Source organism: Phoca vitulina, unplaced genomic scaffold (assembly GCF_004348235.1).
Source record: "Phoca vitulina isolate PV1807 unplaced genomic scaffold, GSC_HSeal_1.0 scaffold35, whole genome shotgun sequence".
Lineage (NCBI taxonomy): Eukaryota > Metazoa > Chordata > Mammalia > Carnivora > Phocidae > Phoca > Phoca vitulina.
The window spans coordinates 5,302,509-5,321,100 of NW_022589738.1; the positions used below are offsets into that span (position 1 = coordinate 5,302,509).

Sequence of the window (18,592 nt, forward strand, 5' to 3'; positions counted from 1 at the left end):
CATATTTCTTTTTCCTTTGTTTTACTAGGCATTTCTCCTGTGGCTTGGTGGATTTTATAAAAAGAGGAAAGCGTGTGGTTTGTATATTTCTCTTGTTTGTTCTCTCTGTTAAATCAATTAATTATTTTAAATTTTAATCACATTCATAACACCAAATATTTTATGTGCAAAAAAATAGATTCGAGGAACAAAGCTCAAATAAGTAAAATAGCAAGAACTTGTTTAGAATAAAATTTTCTTCTTGAATTAACCGAGGATGACAAACTTTATTTTTTGAGCCCATTTGGAAAAGGAGAATAAACATAAAGTTATAGGTGTAAAACTATTTCTTCAAGACAAATGTGGTTAGCATCTTACTGATTGGTTAGTAAAATATAACTGAAGGGGTTATGCCTTTCTAAGAATACTTAGATAATTCATTCACCATCAAGTGTATGTGACAACTATCAGACTATTCTCCTTTACTGTTTATCTTCAGGTTTTTTTAAAAGATTTTATTTATTTATTTGTTTATTTATTTATTTATTTGAGAGCGAGAGCGGGGGAGAGGAGCAGAAAGAGAGGGAGAAGCAGACTCCCTGCTGAGCAGGAAGCCCAATGCAGGGCTTGTTCCCAGCACCCGGAGATCATGACCTGAGCCAAAGGCAGATGCTTAATGACTGAGCCACCCAGGCACCCCTCCTTCACTGTTTATCTTATATATAGTCCCAGACAGAATCTATTTCAGTAATGTAAACATAAACACACACACACACACACAGCCCAAAACAAAGCAAATCTCTTTTTCCTTTTGTTGAGGGTATTTTTGAGAAATCGATTATAACCCAGGTTCTGTTTAACAAATGCATTTCTATGAAAGAGAAGATTCCTTAAATCAAGGCTGAGACATAATTATGAAAAAATAATACAACTGGTTTAAGGTATAGAAATCAACCTGAGAAAAGAAACTTTCTTTCTAATACTGTAATTTGGTCATGTTGGGCTAAGTTATAATTTAATGTCATGAGCCATTAGATCATAACATTAAATTAATGATCATGGCTCACATGGAGGCATGGGCAGTTTTATATAATATGCAAAGGGAAAAAGAAAGAAAATGGTAATGTAAATCTTCTTCGGTACCATCTGGCTTATCTTTTTCACCATGCCTCTCCAAAACAGTGGGCGGAATAAACAATACTATTCCTGACTGGCCAGGCATTGAAGATGAAGATATCAAATGAAAAATTCTCCAACACAAGCAGAAAGTCTAGTCTTTTCTTCATTTCCTTCTCCTGCATAAGCACAGAGAATCTGCCCTGCAGAATCAAAATCTGTCAAACTTCAGAGCTGAAATGGCCTTAAGCAAGCATCTGGTCCAGTGGTTCTCAAATTTAAATGGGCACAAGAACCACCTGGGGGCTCTTTAAATATGCAGATTCCCTGGCTCATCCCTGGAGAGACAGCTTCCGAAACTGCATTTTTAATAAACTTTCCAAGTAAAGATGGTGCAGGTTGTATGTGAACTTGGAGAAACATTTCTTTTGTCTAGCTTCATCATTTTCCATCAGATAAACCTTAGATCCCCAATGCCTCTAGTTTCCCCAAGATCACACAGGTTACTGGGCAGGCTCAGAACCCGGATCTCTCTGATAATGTATTACTTCCATAAAAAGTCCCTCAACAATCTGTTAGGTCATGGGTTTTTTTCTTTTTTCATCGTGACTAAAGGTAGATAAAATTCACTGTTTTAACCATGTTTAAATGTACAATGCAGTGGCATTAAGTACATTTACATTGCTGTACAGCCATCACCACCATCTATCTCCAGAATGTTGTCATCTTTTCAAACTGAAACTGTGTACCCATGAAACAATAAGCCCCAAATCCCCTCACCCCCAGCCCCGCCCCTGGTAACCACTATTCGACTCTCTGTCTCTATGAAGTTGACTATTCCAGGTACCTCATAAGTGGAATGAAACAATTGTAATCCTTGTGTGCCTGCTTATTTCACTTAGGATACTGCCTTCAAGATTTATCCACATTAGTTCATGTTGTGATTTGCTGAATCCTTTGAAGTGCTTGCTCCAATGTTCTGGCCCTTTAAGAAATGAGGTCCTATCATTTGTCCAGCATTGGCAGAGGCTGCTAAATGAGAGAAAGAATTCAGGAAGGGCAGTCCTCAGTGAGTGAAATAGATAGAGCCTGGAGGCAGGCACAGAGACATGAAATGCATTTTCTGCCTAGTTGAAAGTCACTTGAAAACAAAAAGAAATGAGAAACGAGAGAGACAGACAGAGGCAGACACACTAAGAGAATGATAGGAGAGATGGATTAAACAGAGAAACCAAGACCTCCCGAAGGCTACCTTGTGCCCAGATTAGTGAGTAGAACTATGCAGATGAGCTTATTAACAGGTATATTCCAAAAATTAATTGGTCCATACTGGTGTCCATGAGACCTCATATGATTAATGTGCCTTGGGGCAAAGAGTAGAGAAAGCAAATAGGGAAGTAAAAATGTACGCATCTACATTGCTATTTGAAAAAGACTACTGCACTTTAGATTTATTTTTATTTTATATAGTTACTACCATGAGTATTTTATAGCTTTTAAGTAAGAAGGGAAGTTATTTGATATATGTTCTGTTGTGTGTGTGGGAAGCTTAATTTTTTAAAAACAGCAGTACATTGGTATATATCCATTTTTTTTACCCTGGGGCAAAGCCAGAAATGCTTCTGAGAGAAGGTGGGTTGACCCAGGCTTGAAGTAGGAGTTAGCCAGGTAGAGCAGGACAGAAAGTGTATTCTGGGCAAAGAGAACCTCTTTCTTTGACCTGGATAATGCCTACTTGCTACTGAATATTCAGCTCAGTATCTTTTACAAGAGGCTTTTTGTGGCAGCTTTATAACATGGCCCCAAAACTTTCTAATGCTTTCCCATGGAAAAGTGGAGTTCATGTCCCATGCCCTTAAATCTGGGCTCTGTGCTGGCTTGACCAAAAGAATATGACAGCCGGGAGGTGGGGGGGAGTGGTGGGGAAGAGCGCCTGGGTCGCTCAGTCAGTTAAGTGTCCGACTCTTGATTTCAGCTCAAGTCATGATCTCAGGGTCGTGAGATCGAGCCCTGCGTCGGGCACGATGCTGGGTGTTGAGCCTGCTTAAGATTCTCTCTCCCTCTCCCTTTGCACCCCCTCCCAATCCCACTCTCTCTCTCTCTCAACAGATGCAAAACTATGCTAGGTTTTGGCCCAGGCCTTAAGAAACCTGCAGCTTCAGCTTCTTGTCCCTTGGGATGGCTGCTCTGGGGACCCAGCGATTATTCTGTGAAAAAGCCCAAACTGCCCCCTGGAGAGGCCCACATGAAGAGGAACTGACAGCCAGCACCAATTTGCCAGGCATGTGGGTGAGCCCACTTCGAAGTAGATCCTCCAGGGGCCAGTTGGCCTGCCCCAGCTGACATCATGAGAAGCAGAGACAAGCTGTCCCCACTGACCTCGTTTGAACTATAGAGTCACATGCAAAATGTGCAAAACTGTGTGAAGTCCTTAAGTTTGGGGCTGATTTGTTATGTAGCAAAGGGTCACCAGAATACCTCCCCTGGTTCTCCCCAGAAGGTATGCAGGAGGTCCCCTCCTCTGGCAGACCAAAGGACTCTGCATTCACCTGAACTGTATCCCTTACCTCCTTGGCTAGATCTTTCTGTCGTCCTGCCCCTGGTCCGTCCAGTATCAAGCCCTCCTTGGGGTCAAGTACGGCTCTTATCAACCTTTGGACCCTCAAACCTCTTTGCTGATCTGTGGCAGATCCACTTCTCAGTGGCTGACCTCAGAAGTCATATTTGGGAATCCACTCAGAAAGTATGTTTCTCCTATGTGTATACCTTGCATGAATATAAAAAATTTCTTTTAGGTCATGGGTGGGAAATGAATTTAGAATTGTCTAATCAGTTCAATGGTTGCATACTAAGAATGACCATTGGTTTCTACTCCCAGAAAATGTGGACACTTTCCCACAGCCAATAAAAATGCTATCTATACTCATTCCAGGTTTTAAAACTGCAATGTACAACAGTTTTCCAGCCATTTGCAAAACTACTCTAAAAACTAAAACTAGAATTTATGGAGTAAATCATTGGGAAGAATGTCTGGTCAAGCAGTTCATAAATATCCAGGTCTCATTCTATTTGGGGCCACAGCCTTGAGTTGAATCCAATATTGAATTGTTGAATTGAGAGCAAAGGATAGATGTGAAATGTGGTCAGCTCCAGAGAGGAGGGGATATGCTGCTTTCTGCAGAGAAGTCCTTTTTCTGTAACTCCCAAGGAATAATATATTTTAAAATGTGGTAGAGGTGAACAGAAATTACAGAGGAGAAACTAAAATCTGGAGAGGATTTAAAGATTACATTTATAAAGACTCAGATCATTGTTAAGTCATAATAATAATATTGAAGAGTCAACTTGCTAATAGACCTCTCAAGGACAACCACGGATGCAGGAGCAAACAAAAGTAATTTGTGGCTTTCTCACTATCAGGAAATAGACACTCTTCCATCTCGACTAATATGATCTCCACTGGGGAATGATTTATTTCTCTCGCATTCATGAAAGTCTTTTTCATAACCAGGTGTAATGGCTTCTTTTACCTCTATGGGGAATGGCTGATTTATGCATAGACCTTTGCTCAATAACCTTTCTTCAAAGATTGATGCCGTTAAAAATGAAAAAAGATGTGAACTTTTTGACATTTTATTTTAATGTAATTTAGAAAACCATGTAAACTGCAAATGGACCTCATGCGGAATGAAAATCACATGCTGATCACCTAAATTATTTTGAATACTATTCATCTTTGACTAGTACCTGAAATGTCTTATTATCAGAATTATGAAAGGCACAAGAGACACTAACAAAGTTCATTTCCAAAATACTTTATAAATACAAGATTGAACATCCTTTTATTTGATCCCCCCAATTCACGCTTTTAGAATTTTCCAACTGGAAGTGGGTGCACTGCTACCCACCACATAAAGGAGTATCATTTTGCCTAGAAAGTCTCCTCTGAAAGACCACTAACCCTCAAAAAAGACCCCTTCAAGGTTGGAGGAAGGGAGGAGGGGAAAGTGACATGAAATTCTTTGACTTTTTCTGTGCTCAGACTTTGCTGGACCTTTTCCATTCTTGTTTGGAGAAGAAGGCCTGAAATTACATAGACCTTGTCTAAGTTCTGACAGAGATCAAGGAAAGTTAAGTGAAGAGGCCCAGCCTTCTTGTTGTCTTCAGTGCTACTGCCTCATAGGTTACATTTAAAACAACTTTATTGGGGCGCCTGGGTGGCTCAGTTGTTAAGCGTCTGCCTTTGGCTCAGGTCATGATCCCAGGGTCCTGGGATCGAGTCCCACATCGGGCTCCCTGCTCAGCGGGGAGCCTGCTTCTCCTTCTCCCTCTGCTCCTCCCCACTGCTGTGCTCTTGCTCGCTCTGTCTCTCCCAAATGAATAAATAAAAAATATTTGAAAAAAATAAAAAAGTAAAACAACTTTATTAATGTTATTAACATAGCTATAAGCCATTGATGTGGCTTCCAATGTCAGTCAGACTGGAAGAAACAAACTGCTTTTACCAAAGTGTATGTCAGGGAATCTTAACACCTGGTGTTTGGTTGAAAGAAAAGGCATGTAAGCTAATATTTTTCCTTCAAGGAGGGCATTATGAAAGATAAAATATCTCTTTTTAATTTTCAGTGTAGTATGTTTATTTTCAAGAATGGGGGTGTTAAGGTTTGTTTGTACCTGAAGAATTTAATTTTTCAAACATGTCAATATTGACATTTAAGAACTAAAATCTACTGAAGATTATTAGTCTATTCTTGGTTAGACAAGACAAGGCTTTTTGTTTTTGTTTTTTAAATATCAGAGTTCCAACACTCATGTGCCAATATTTCAGACAGTTTCATTCATTCATTCATTCATTCATTCATTCTTATTAAGTAGTTTCTCACTCAAATCAAATGAAGAATTGTGCCCATAAAGAGTCTACAGTGAAATAAGCAATACAAAAATTTATTTATAAAATATATATGTATATATAAGGCATCTCTATATATAGTGCTATTACTATTAATCAGGTGTGTACGTATCTGTAGATACCTGATAATAGTAATAACATAATAATACAGCTATGTTTAACTGGTTTCTTACTATGTGTCAAATACTGTTTTATGCACTTCACATATATTAATTTGCATCACCTTCACAACAACCTGATGAGGTAGACATTATCATTACCCCTGCTTTACAGCTGTGTAAACTGAGGGCAATTAAGAAATGTGTCCATGGTCAGTGAGTATCAGAATCATGATTTAAACCCAAGCAGTCAGGCTTTAAAGCCCACACTATTAAAAACTATCGCTCTCCAGCCTCTCAGATACAATACAGAAAGCACTAAACTCCATTTAAAGTACAGAGAAATACCTGCAGAAATGGAGAGGGAGTCACAATGTCTTCCAGCTGGGGGGCTAATGGAAGAAGGGAGGCTTTCAGTATGGCTTTCTTTGACAAGTAGGTAGCATCAGGGTAAACTGAGAGGAGGAAAAGGAATCTTAAGACAAGAAACAAGGTCGTCAAAAGAAGCAAAGGAGGCTAGCTAGCTGTGCATTTTAGTAGGAGTTGAGGGTACATGGAGAGGAAAAATAAGAAATAAGATTAGAAATTGAGATTGGGAGCCCATTCTGGAGGGCCAGATGAAGGCATGTGCAGAATATTCTGAAGGGTTTGAGAAGTCATAAAAGGTGTTTCAACAGAAAAACCATATATCCTTTCATTCATTTGACAAATATTTATTGAGCACCTATCATGTGCTGGGCACTGTCTTCGTTAATGGGAATATACAAGGGAATAAAGTAGATAAAATCCCTCCCTGCATGGAATTTTTTTTTTTTTGTGCTTCTTTTTTTTAAAAATTTTTTTATTGTTATGTTAATCCCATACATTACATCATTAGTTTTAGATGTAGTGTTCCATGATTCATTGTTTGTGCATAACACCCAGTGCTCCCCTGCATGGAATTTCTAATCTATTTACAATCCAAGATATGCCTTAGGAAGCTTCATTTGAAATGGAAATCTGCAAGCTGGACTGGGGCCATGCAGGGGGCAGAAAGGAGTGGAGAGCCGTAAAAGATCCTAGGAGCATGAATTCGAGCAGTGGTTAGGAAACTGGAGAGAAAGCAATGGATGCAAAGGATTTGGGGTGGGGGGTAAAATTGATCTTGAAAATGAGCTAGAAATTGGGGCAAGTGAAGAGAGGTAGAAAGGACTATTTGGTTTGAAATCTGACTGAAAAGATGGTGGTGTGATGAACGGCGGGACAGGAGGCGAAGACCTGGTATCCAAGATATGGCCCATTTGGGTCACATTGAGTTTATGATGTCTGAGACATTTGAGTAAGAAATGCCCTACATACAGTAAGAAACATGGGACTGATACAGGAAAGAGATAAAAAATCTTCAAATCATTGGATTAAAGGAGGGCAAAAGACAGTCACTAGTCTAATACCTACAACACGAGTGACACTTAGTAACTACTGACAATTGAATGACAAGAATGAGATTAATGAAGGCAGAAAAGACAGCCCAGAATTGGTCCTCAGGTAAACAAAGAAGAATGAGTAGAGAGGTAGGAGAAAATTAGTAGAACACAAGACCCCAGCAAGTCAAAAGGTGAGACATTTTCCCGAAAACTGTGGTGGACAACAATCACCATCAATGCAGAGATATCTAGGGCAGGAAAGACTTGGTGAAAGCAGTTGAATTTGGAAGTTATGGTGGTTTCACAGAGAAGTGCTTCAGTTGAGAGGTCAATGTCAAAACTAGACTGAAAAAGGTAAAGGGAAGATGGATGTTTAGGAAGTACGAATGTTTCCATTAATCCACAAATTCCTATTAGGTGAATTATTTGAGACTTGCTTGTGGTTATGTTGGCTCTTTGCCTGGAAGGCTGAGTCAGTTTAGAGGAATGGGTAGGGGAGTAAGGTGAGTCGAAGGTCAAAAGGTCAAACTGAGGTTCAAAGAACGGACTCCTCTGTATATAGTGGTGTGACCTTAGCAGAAGTTACCCAACTTCTCAAAGCTTTAGTTTTTTCATCTGTAAGAAGGGTCAGATGATAATATGTCATGCAAGCAAAGCACCCAGTACATTGCCTGGCACACAGTAATATTTCTTTTAAAAAAGTGAGTTATTATCACTATCTACCCTAATAATTAGATGCATACATTGTGTTATTCATCCCAGAAAACTAAACATTTATTTCATAGGCTTTTATTTTTAATTATTTCCCCCCAATCTGGTGTGATAAAACTCACATTAATTTTCAAGGAAGGAGCAATAGCTACATTACTGAACCTCTTTAATTTTACCCTCCTCAACTGAAAATAAAAATAATAATAGTACCAATACCAGAGGTTTTCAGTGAGAATATCAGAAAATGAAAGTAAAAGTGCTTTGTCAGTTATAAAAATGAAAAGTTTAGCAATCATTATTCTCATTAGTTAATATAACTTTGATCCATTGATTTTAAAGAGTACAATATTAGTTTTATATATTCAGTTGGACTTTTGTCTAATGGTAATTCATATCATTAATAAGGATCTTTCACTTGAAGAAAGCTTTCTCAAAGTGCTTTTATATTTATTACCTTATAAATAAGATCCTCACAAAAGCTCTGTGAGGAATAAAAGACAATGGTTATTAGGGGCTATCAAAATTGACTTTTCAGTATTCATGGTGTCCTCTTTCCTATGTGGGCCTTTCTTCTGGTTTGTTTATATAAAGTTACAGCATCCTAGAACTGAATTACAAAGTTATTCAGTTTAGTGCTTTCCTTGTATCATTCTAGGTAACAGGTAATTTTAATGGCAATATCCAGAACAATAGGTTCTACAGTTTTTAATACATTCAATTAACATGTTAACATACATAAGAGGCCATCGTAACGTGCTCGGGTATGTTATAACCCGTATAATCAAGTGACTCTACTCATATTGCATTAAACTGATTATGTTTCCATCATTGGGCAAAAATGAATTCTTATTTTCTATATTTAGTATTCCTTTCCATAGGAGATTAAACACCAGTCTTGAACATTTGTCCTCATTGATTCCTTCTTCTAAACTTTGAATTATTTCACTATTTCTTTTTGGATTATCTCTGTAATCTACAGGAATTTGAGGGTCCAAACCTGGAACATGAGAAAGTTCTGAATGTGGTAAGACGACAAGCATGGGGCTCTTGAATCTATTCCTGAGTACTACAATTCATAGTACTGTGAACGTGTATGACCTTTTTTATAGCAGCTACATGAGAATAAAAGGAAAACATAAAATCTGCCATGTTCATATAAGAGAAGAAACAAACTTTCCTCATCAGAAAGTTTTTCAAGATCTTGGATTCATTACCCAAATACTTTTACTTTCTCCAAGGTAGGAGTTTTACACCAAAGCTTTGCTACTGCTTTGCCTTTTTTCAAGGTTAAACCATTAAAAGTATCCCCATAGCTGTGCCCCTTTGAATAACATAGAAAATGGCATCACTTAATACCAATTCTGTGCCAGAGTAGGTGGTATTTTGGTAACCTCTAGGTGTATTTCGGAATGGACTGTGGAGAAAATCAAGTCATGATTCATGTGTAAAATCATGTATTTCCCTGGCTGCCATGTTAATGTCCTTCAAGTTTGTATCTTTAATCTAGAACCCGTATCTCCTCCAAGTTTTAGATCCTCATTCACAACTGCTTTAAGGAGGTGAGAATTTCACCTCCACGACTCACAGATACCTCGAAACTGACCACATTCTTGACTTCCCTTCCCACAACTGGCTGTCCTCTTGAATTCTACGACTCCGTAAAGGCACTCGGTCACGCCAAGTGGTAAGCAGTCAGTGACTCCTCATCATACTTCACAATGCTCCCTCACCTCTGCGTCCCATAACGTACATGACACTGTTGACTTTCACTTCCCACATCGGTTTCATTTGTTCAACCTCAGCACCTTAATTATTATTTCTTACTTGGAATAGTAAAGAAAGAACTTTCTAACTATGGTTCCTGGACAGATTTTATATCCTTCCAATTCATCCTCCTCTCAACTATCAGAGTGATCTTTCAAAAGTGTAAGTCTGGTTAATCTGTTTCCTTGCTTAAAACCATGCTGTGACTTCCCAGAGACTACAGATAAAGTCCCAACTCTTAAAGGTAGGTGGCAAGATGGATAGAAAGACAGCTTACACATGTTGAGCCCTCTGAGTCCAACACTCTGCCCCTCGAGAGGGAATTTTACATGTATCCTATTATTTAATCCTTAAAAATCCTGTGAATGCTATGCTCACTGTATAGAAAAATATAATTAAGACTGAGAGGTCAGGCAACAAACGGGAGAATAAGCGGTCTTCCTGCCTACAAGGCCCATACACTACACCCTGCTGTTTTTCTATATAAGTTAGCCCCAGCTGACCTTTCCGATCTCAGTTCTTATAACAATCATACTCCAGCCATAGAGAAGTACCTTCAGATTCTCAAAGTCCCAAAATGTCCAGGACTTTGAACATGCTATTGCCTTTGCCAAAAATTCTCTTTTCAACTCTGTATACCTAGCTAAGTCCTTATACATTCTTCTAATGTTCTCTAAGCAGAGGTTCTCAACGTTGTCTAGACATCAGAATCATGGGCAGGACATCCTGCCATCAATCCAGTTTGAATCTCTACAGGGTGGAACCAAGGAATTAGCATTTTTAAAAGCTCCTCCTCTGGCACCTGAGTGGCTCAGTTGGTTAAGCGTCTGACTCTTGATTTTGGCTCAGGTCATGCTCTCAGGGTCCTGGGATAGAGACCCAAGTTGGGCTCCACACTCAGTGGGGAGTCTGCTAGAGAGTTTCTCTCTCTCCCTCTCCTGCTGTCCCTCCCCCCTCAAATAAATAAATAAATCTTTAAAAAAAAAAGCTCCTCCAATATATAAGGAAGATGGGAAAACACTGTTCTAGGTGAGTTTCCTGGCCTCTTTGGAAGGCTTAAGCTTAATCATCTGTTTTCACTAGACCCGGTCTAGCCCTCTAACACTCATTAGATTTGCCTTAGCATATGTATTTCACCTCTGGAATATAAGCATTCCAAAGGCAGATGTCATATTCCACTACAGAGGTTTTTGTATATATCCAGTATGCACATTCTCATTCTCTCTCTCTCTCTCACACATATATACAGCTGAAATCAAAGTTTCACAAAAAAACCCTGACCCAGAGTGATGGAGTCTGTCATTTCTTATTCTATTCTGCTAATTTCATTCCTTGCTACTTAAAAATTGTGATGCTAAGTAAAATAAATCAGACAGACAAAGACAAATACTATGTGATCTCTTTTATATGTGGAATCTAAAAAACAAAACAAAACAAAACAAAATTAGCTCACAGATGCAGAGAACAGACTGGTGGTTGCAAGAGGCGGAGCGGGGGAGAAATGGATGAACTGGGGGTTTTTTGGTTTAAAATATTAAATAAAAGTAAAAAAATAAAAATTGTGGACTGATACTCATTAAATTGATTATACAACCTAATAGTTTGTCTGAACTGTGTTTGAAAAGCATCTCTGTAATCATGTTTGTGCCAGTCCTAATGCCACGCTAGGCACTTAACATGTGTTTACAACAGATTTCATGGATTAATCAAAGTTTTTAAGGAAATAATATATATAAAAGTTTTACATATCCAAAACAGTAGGCAGTCATCACCAGGCAAAAGAAAAATATCGATTAACTTTCATATTCTTGAGACACCAAAGTAGAAAGATTAAAAAAATGTATAAAACTCAGTTCAAATTATAGCAACAGAAAGGAATACACAGAGGGTTTCCTTTTCTTAGAATTAGGGATCCTCAGATTACCTCTCTATTCTTAGATGTCCCAAGAAAGACGACAATCCAATTTATTCAGAATACTAATTGTGTTACTAAGATTGCATTCTTCCTTCTTCCTTTGGAATTAACCAGTGGGCCAAGATTTTTTTGTGAGAAACACTGAGGAAGCTACTTCCCCAATTCCCATAATGTATCAGAAATCTAAGCTTTCTTAATCAATTTACAGGTGCACGCTGATGTACAATTCAAAGTTTCTCAAACTAGTCTCTCTGGAAATGTTTTCTTTAATAGAAGAGAATTTTTATGATGGGCTGGGGGAGGAGCTATGGGTAAAACACATGAGCTTAGATAAGAAACTGAGTTTAGAGCTCTGGCCTGGGACAAGACCCAGATCACAGAGGAAGGAATGTCAAATAGTGATTGCTCTGTAGTTTCTCTAGCTGAGAAAAAGATCCTAATTACACTTTTATGACCATCTCTCCCCACCACATACCCACACACACACACACCTTCTTTACAAGCTGGTATTACAATGATCTCTTAGGGGTGCTTAGAGAATCAGTTAAGATTGGCAGAATTCTTATGGAATATTAGCAAAGATACAGAGTCTTCACATTTTCAGTTAGTTACCCATGGTTTTATGTTAGAACTTGGAATTGAGGAGATCTTTATTAATTCTCTGGGGCCCAAAGCAGAAATGTTTTGGATACAGGAAGTATCTGATTCAACTATGAATATTTATGAATATCTTCATTTTAAAGGTAAATCTGCAATGTAAACATTCTCAGACTGTCACCTCTCAGGGCTCTATATGATATTCTATAAAAATATATTGGCTTTAAAATTCCAGTAAGACTGTCAGAAATAACACTATTTATATGAAAAATCTCCTCATCCCGAAGTATAAGGACATCTATAATGTCCTTGCTTTTAGTAAGAGAACTAAATAAGCATTTTTTTCTAGTATGAGGAAGGAATTTTAATGGCTTTCAGAGTGAAATTACTCAGATTAATTCCACTCAGGAAGCATATGCTTCATAAAACATGTATTCTTATAGAACCCATGAATTGTGATTATTGCTGAGAGAATTAAATATCCTCTGAAGTGGATTGTAAATAACAGTGATACTCATTCTAGCAAGAGCTGGGGGGTCTCCATATATAGAAAAATTGATTGACAGTCATGGAGCAAAAACATATTTGTGAAGTTTTTCACCCCCCTCCATATCCATTCAGCAGCATTTGTACGAAGGAAAACATCAACGCTTTTGGGGGGACAGATGTATTGGAATCTGTTGGGAGAGCTGATGCTCTGGCTGGGCATTTGGAGTTTCCTTTTTTAATATGTAAGAATTATTTTCGCTCTACAGCATGAATCAAACAATGAACGTAATGCTACCAGCTTCTTCAAACAAAGTGAAAAGGCCTATCATTACACTTTTTTCCTTCACACATATTATAGAAAATTCCTTTTGTTCAAAATAAAAAAAAAATATCTTCAGAGGGGAAAAAAAGCAGAGACTTCCATTTAGCTGAAATACTGAAATTGCATGTAATCTCCTAAGATATGTGGTTATATTTACTTTCAAGTTTGGCATTTCCATTTGTTGCTTTTAAGCCCCAGTCCCTTAATTCAATTCTATCACTTGAAATGTGCCATTAACAACAATAATCAATAGTTTCAGTAGTTTCAACTTTTTTCCATGACATCTCCAAATCTTTCATCAAAAGACTGTTATCCGGTCATCTAACTGAAAATCAGAGCTGGCTATAAATGTCATTTCTATCCATAAAATGTAGTTTCAACCTCAGGCAACTGGAATTTATAGAAAACCCAGTATTAACACGGAGGGAATGAGAAAACTGTCTGTGTTTTAAAATAGTGTTGGGATCTCAGCTAGTCCTATTGTAGTTAAGGGGCAAAATGATATGTCTAAGGTTTTCAGGAACTCTAGAGGAGTTTTACATGGCTTTTAAGAATAAATACTTTTTATGCAGAGTATAGCATAAGCGAAGTAAATGTCCTCTGCATAACTTTCAACTGTTTTTGAAAGGGAGATTAGAGATCTAAACACAAAATGTAGTTTATTCTCCATTCTCCCATAGGAAATATAGTTTAAAAACATGGCAATTTTTTTCTTTAATGATTCAGAATCTTGCAGTTTCTCAGAATTTTCATTGTATAGTAATGCAGATAACAACATAGAGGAGATACATGGATGTATCTTGGCCCTCAGTCAGACTTGTTCACTAATTTAAGGGATGTTCAATTAAATCCTTATTATAAAATTATCTCTTGGATTATTCTTTCTTTTCAAAGTAATCTGCTAAAAAATCAACTTGAAGTTTTATTATTTATCTACCACAGCTGATGAGAATATGTGAGTCCATATATTTATTAAAATTCTAGGCAGCTTCATGGGTATTTAAAAGGAGAAATACAATTTTATTTATGAAATATCATAAGTTAAATAAGTTACAGCAGAACATTTTCTACCCATTCATCTAAGAGGGACCAAAAAAGCCTAACTTTGCATAGTTTTTACAATCTCGAGCCATGGGACATACCTACACAGATAAAGGCAGGTATTGCCCTAAACGAGCTAGTTCCAGTGATCAAAGTAACTCAACACACATTGTAGAGGAGCGAGTGGGGTCTGACGAGAATGGAAGACACGAATGAGGAATCCTAGAAGCTATGAGTTGCCACTATTATCAACGCTATGCACAAGAGCAGGCAAGTAGATCAAGTATCCTATCAAAACAGAAAAAAAGGAGGAGAAGGGAAACAAGGAAAGGAGGAGGAGAAGAAACATTGCTTATTATGGTCTGATTGTGGAAGTATTTTCCAACCTAGGATACACCACCACTTTTTTTCATCATAATTTAAATACATGGAGAAAAGTAGTCCAAAAACTTGATCATATTATTTCGACACTCTAAAGTTTATTCGAGATACTAGTAAAGATCTGGTATCAAGTCAGAAAACTCAACTATACATGACAAAACTCCATAACAGTTCAGAAAATTATAGCAGGCACTGAGAATAAACTTAAGGGGCCTCCTTGAACCAAGACGTCATTTAAACAAAACTACCCTAAACTTCTATTTTCACTGTTTATGCATATGAAACTTTATAGCAATAATTTTTGTTTCTAGGAAGAAACAATTGTCTCAAAATTATATGATCACTAACTATGACAAATTTAGCCCTCTCATTTTTCTTTTTACAGATCGTGTTGGGAAGAAAGCTACAAAATGCCAGATTAACATTTCAAAATGTATTTGAAAGTAATGAAGGGCAACTGATTCAGTTAGCAACGCTAAATAAAACAGACAATTCATACAGATGCTTCCCCTGTAAAATATTAAATAAACACTGCAAAATGGCAACTTTTTCCATTTAATAAACCAATCCCTAATTTATTTCTCAGAGCAAAGTTTCTTCTTGGCCAAAGCCCTGGTTTTATGGGCAAGTTTTCCCTGGTCAAAAACACGTACCATTTTGAAGACTGGGGCGTTAAATGAAATACTAAATGCCTTTTCCTTCTCCCTCTGCCTCTTCCCCCTCTTGCCCACCCACTGCACTGTATCAGGCCACATAAAACAAGCACTTTCCTTTGGCCCCAGCACATCAGTGATGAGGACGGAGGCTGTGAATTGTTCACAAGGATTCACAAGAGGTCAAAGTAGAAAAGCTTTACTTACTTGCCATTGTTTCATCAGCTCTCTTACTCCCTTGGAATCTTCTAGGAGCCTTTCCTTATGGGTGGCATCCTGCAGGACGTTGGCAGTTGTCTCGGCTTCTGTAAGCCAGGCAAGGAACTTCTCCAGGTCCAGGGGGAACTGTTGCAGTAATCGGTGTGTTTCTTCCAGAGCAGCCTCTCGCTCACTCACTCTGCAAAGGAACAAATGTCCAGATGCGGTTCTCCTCAGTTATCACAATGGTGCACCTAGCACCCCCCATGAAAAGAGCAAACATCAAGGGACGAAATTGTAATGTACCAACAAAGGGGTGGGTGGTTGCTAAAAGTCCTCTTAAAAGCAACAACAACTAGAATAGTGTGTGTGTGTGTGTGTGTGTGTGTGTGTGTGTGTATAGACTTTGGACAGGTCATATATGAACTTCCAAAAACAATCTTTTTTTTTTTAACTTGATAGCTTTTTACTGGTCGATTGTGAAAGCTTATTTTCATATGTGGCAAAAGCATAAGCTCCTCTTTATAGGTAAAGCTCCCAAATCCCTACGCCATGTTTATCTTTGATGTCACCTGAGGCAGAAAGTCAGGATTAGGTAGGCAAGGAAAAAGGTCAAGAAAATGCAAAGCTAGACCAGAAAGTTGAACACTGGAGGAAACAAGAGAAGAGGACTGGAGGGTAGAGGAGAACAGAAAGACTAACAAGGAGAAAAATGACATATTTCACAGAAACCATTGTGCAAGATATCATTTTGCATGACACTATTGTGTTCTAATGGTTCTACCTATGGTGTTTGCTTTACATTTCATTATCTGATGGTCACGCAACTGAGAATATTCCCCCCGCCAAAAAACTTCTGTGTAATGGAAAAAGTAAAGCCTAAAAAAACAGACATATCTGGGTTCAAATCCCAATACCCTCTACCAACTGTGTGGTAAGGCAAGTTACTTAACCTCTCTGAGTTCGAAGTTTCTCATCTGCAATGCCTACTGCTGGGCTGAGAATGAGAAGATGATAATGTGTGTCAAGATTACTGCTTCCCATGTACAGTTAGTTACACATTAGAGAAAGAGGAATGGGATATTCCTCTTTCTCTAATCTTTTTTTTCTAAAAAAAGATTTTATTTATTTATTTGAGAGAGTGAGAGAGAGTGCCTGAGTGTGCGGGGGGAGGGGCAGAGGGAGAAGCAGATTCCCTGTGAGGAGGGAGCCCAATGCTGGGCTCGAACCCAGGACATTGAGACCATGACCTGAGCAGAAGGCACGTGCTTAACCAACTGAGCCACCCAGGCGCCCCCACCCTTCCTCTAATCTTTTAGAAGGGGTGAACCAAATTTCCTAATGGCACATAAATCTAAAAAAATTATTCATATTTTTTCTGATTTTATATATATATATATATATAATATACACATATATATATAATGCATGTATAGTGGATACACACACATATGCCCTCAGCAAAAATCTACATAAATAACAGCTTGGAGGGAAAATTGCCTTTGGCAGTAAGAGTCCCATCTAAAAAGATTCAGGTAAATTTTGTCTGCAATGAGGAAATTAGTACTCTATTTAAATGCCATATTTGCCTTCTATTACTACACAAACACTTTCTGGGATTAAACATAAGCTAAAAATGGATTTTAAAAAATTGAACACTTGAATATGATACACACTGCTTGTTAGGATGTGATTGTCAATAATTATGCGAAACTGCAATTTATTTCAGCAGCAACTTTATCATGGGATGTGCAAACCAGGCAATAAACAGCTCCTGCCGAGCCAGCGGCAGCAAAGCCCCCGGAAGAGCTGTTTATTCATCACGGGTGAGGTTTTTGCTGAGCCTACAGTCTTCCACAGTGTAGTTTCAGTGCTCATACTGGATAAAAATCTTCTGTCTGCATTAACTGGTGGAGGGGAGAATAGGTTTAGGAGGATGCAGCTATTGGAAAAAAGGAAGCATTGCACAAAGCTATTTATCAGCCCCTAAATAAACTTTAATGCTGCAGAGCTGAAAGGTACCTTGGAGCCCGGGTTGGGCAAATCAGTTAAACCTTGCATAGTTCAGGGGCTGACCTGGACTGCTTGCTCCCTGCGTATCTGGTGTTCAAACTATCAATGGAGGGAGAAAGATCGAAATCGTTATTTATTTATCTTTTTATTCAGTATGATTTAAAAGCTCAGAACCACTGCAACAGCGCTGAGAATCTTAATGTCATAACCTGGCAGGAAATGAGCAGGTGGAAGCATGTGTAACTTGCTCACATCCAGCCGGTTCTGACCTGCAAGAGCGGCAATTTCATCCAGTTCAAGCTACTATTTCTAGGTTGGCTTGCACATCAGAAATCACTAAGACTTACACCACCTCCAGCCTAAAATTTGGGATAGAAATAAGCTGTCACGTTCCAGAAGCCAAGTGCAGGGTCAGACGATGACATATTTTCTCACATGCTCCAACTTTATGGGGAATAAAAGGACAAAAATGAAACTCTCAGGGCAGAGTGAAGCTCAGAGAGTTAGACAGTGTGCATTTTATTATCAGGGTCATCCTCATCATGAGCTGCACAGGATGCTCCCCTATTCTTGAACTGAAAATGCCGCTTACCCTCTGCTTCCAGAGAAAGTAACTAGTAAATAACTTTCCAAGAGTTCTCTGTAAAATACGATGCACATAAATTAGATGAAAGGGTTCTACCAAGACAATGAGATTTCTAGCCAAATCCTACCAGTGAGTTTGCTGCTTTGTAAATTAGGCCCTTAGGGAAGAACAGTAACTCTTGCAGGACAGTAAGGCACCGTTTTCCTCAACAATACCCTCATGCTCGGAAATATTGACAACATCAGGCTGAATCTTTGCTAATTTGGAAAATATGTTAACAAAATTCAATGGCTGCGAGAGCAGAAAATCTCTTCAAATGAGTTCTTTTACAGGCCTCTTTGATCAGAGGTGAGATTGTTGTTTCCTGCTCATGTGGGAGTTTTAAGGCTATATCCTTTCTCCTGAGATCAATCTACG

General features: G+C 38.3%; 1 protein-coding gene across 13 annotated transcripts in view; it reads right to left on the reverse strand.

Annotated features, from left to right (window-relative positions):
• DMD (dystrophin) overlaps positions 1–18,592 on the reverse strand; it is a 2,446,616-nt gene that overhangs the window by 457,108 nt on the left and 1,970,916 nt on the right. For all 13 annotated transcript variants that reach the window (XM_032426633.1, XM_032426634.1, XM_032426635.1 and 10 more), the window contains one exon: positions 15,586–15,775. In XM_032426633.1, the coding sequence (XP_032282524.1) occupies positions 15,586–15,775 (190 nt within the window). The remainder of the gene's footprint in view (positions 1–15,585; positions 15,776–18,592) is intronic.